We start from the raw sequence: 2,136 nt of genomic DNA, 5'->3' as shown, positions 1-2,136 counted from the left end.
TGGCTCACCTGAACAAGCTCCTAGTGGACGTCCTGGACAGTTACAACGAGGTCAACGCGGTCATGAACTTGGTAGGCGGTGCTCGCCCCGACAGCATGGGTGAGGGCCTGCACGCGGGCCCCCTCTCTTGTCACCTCGACATGCTCCGGGCCACACGGCCCGTGGCGGATACCGCCGGGGGCTGCCGGGGACCGCAGGGGACCGCAGGGCGTGGGAGGCAAGTCCACACGTGGCGGGGAAGCTGACGTGCGCCCGGCTGGTGCAGGTGCTGTTTGAGGACGCCGTGGCACACATCTGCAGGATCAACCGAATCCTGGAGGCCCCCCGTGGGAACGCCCTGCTGGTGGGCGTGGGCGGCAGCGGCAAGCAGAGCCTCTCGCGCCTGGCCGCCTACATCAGTTCTCTGGAGGTGTTCCAGATCACCCTCAAGAAGGGCTACGCGGTCCTCGACCTCAAGGTGAGACGCCGCTGCTCAACGAGCCGCCGTCGGGGGTCGGGGCGGAGGGCAGGGGAGAGCGGGGAAACCTCTCACCAGCCCTGCTCCCAAAGCGAAGGCAGCCGGCGCAGACACCACACCTGCCACCAGCACGGCAGGGTCTGCATCTCAGACAGGAAAGGCCAGGAGACGTGGTCAGCGCCCACGCCCAGGAGACGAAAGCGGAAGGGAGTGTGGGTCTCGGCCGCTTGGGAGGTTGGAGTCTGTGACGTCACCGCAGGTAATAGTGGCAAAGGATGTGCTCGTTGCCCCGGTCACCGAGCCGTTCAGCCGTGCTCCCACTTCTGCGGATTAAATAATTCAGAACCACTACGAAGCGTCACTGCGTGCTCAAGATTCTGGACGGCCGCTGTCTGAACTGATGAGATAAACATTAGCGTAAACTGGTCTCCCGTCCCAAGACGCAGGACCGAGGCTTTCTATTGATCTCCTTTCCGGAAAAGTCGCTCTCTCGGCAGCCGTGTGCTAGTCAAAGACACTATGTCCAGAACGAAGCATCGCGGTGCCTGCGGCCATGTCCCCTCTACCCCGATGCTGGGGCTGCTGCTGGGGGCCAGGACGATGCCAGAGCCAGGGGGACCCTCCCCACCACACGTGGCCCTGGCAGTCCTCGCCAGGTGGCTTTGGTGGGACGCGTCTGGAGCCCGGTGCCCTGGGTCTCGGCGGGAGGGAAGGGGTGGCCTGTGGGCAGAGACCCTGTGAAGGGTGACAGGGCTCATTGTCAGCCCTGCTCTGGCACTGCCAGGCGGGCTCTGCCAGGAACGGCAACTGAATAAGCCTCCGGCTAATTGTCACTGTCCCAGTGGATTCCACTCCCCCGTCGAGAGACTAGCCAACCGTGTCGCTGCGTTTTCTCCGTCGAAGCTTCTAGTCTGTGAGCCTAATCGTATCGGTTCGTTTTCACGATTATGTCACACTCTTCTCTGTCCTCATGGGGGTTTCGTTCCTGACACCTCGCCTGAGGGCCGGTCGTGGGTGCCAGGTCCTCATCGTATCGTTTTCGTCATAGGCGTGAGCTGCAGCAGCTCTGCGGTCGTGACCCCTGCACCCACGGCGACCCCGCTGCCCCCTAATCCTTCATTATCACCTACTGAGCGGCTCGTGCGGATTCAGAGGTCAGGACAGAGACAGACTGGGCTACGGGGCCTCACACCCTTATCGGGGGAAGCAGGCTCCTGAACTGACGTGGTTTATCAGATGTGTTGTCATTGCTCTAGCAATAGTGTCAGAGGAAGAAGTTCACAGTGCACGTGTCATACTGTGGCATACGCGTCCTCGACGACATAATAGGGTATAAAGCCTGTGCCATGAGCTGTGGGCGCCCACGGGAGGCTAGAGACGCAGCAGGAAAGGGGTCGGGATCCAGCCCTGAGGGACAGCATGGTCCCAGGAAAATGAGATGCCATCAAGATGTGCGAGCAGAGGAGAGGCAAGGCCTGGACAGAGCAGAGGCTGGTTCGGAGACAGCAGAATCGGGAGGTGCCGCAGAAGCCCCAGTGTCCCCCACGAAGGCCGGAATCAGCCGCACAGCGGGAAGCGGGCAGGAGGGAGGGACGCGAGCGAGAACCCAGCAGTGGGCGGACGGGGGCTGCGCCGATGGGGCGTGTGGAGCGGGGAGGGGCCGAGCCCAGAGCCCACCA

At 62.7% G+C, this 2,136-nt stretch overlaps 1 protein-coding gene across 1 annotated transcript in view; it reads left to right on the top strand.

The window, feature by feature from the left end:
* Positions 1–2,136, top strand: part of DNAH17 (dynein axonemal heavy chain 17) — a 140,822-nt gene that overhangs the window by 86,649 nt on the left and 52,037 nt on the right. The window contains exon 55 of the mRNA XM_023531633.1: positions 266–457. Within this exon, the coding sequence (XP_023387401.1) occupies positions 266–457 (192 nt within the window). The remainder of the gene's footprint in view (positions 1–265; positions 458–2,136) is intronic.

This window comes from Pteropus vampyrus, unplaced genomic scaffold (assembly GCF_000151845.1).
Source record: "Pteropus vampyrus isolate Shadow unplaced genomic scaffold, Pvam_2.0 Scaffold72, whole genome shotgun sequence".
Classification (NCBI taxonomy): Eukaryota; Metazoa; Chordata; class Mammalia; order Chiroptera; family Pteropodidae; genus Pteropus; species Pteropus vampyrus.
This window is presented reverse-complemented; position numbering and strand designations above follow the sequence as displayed.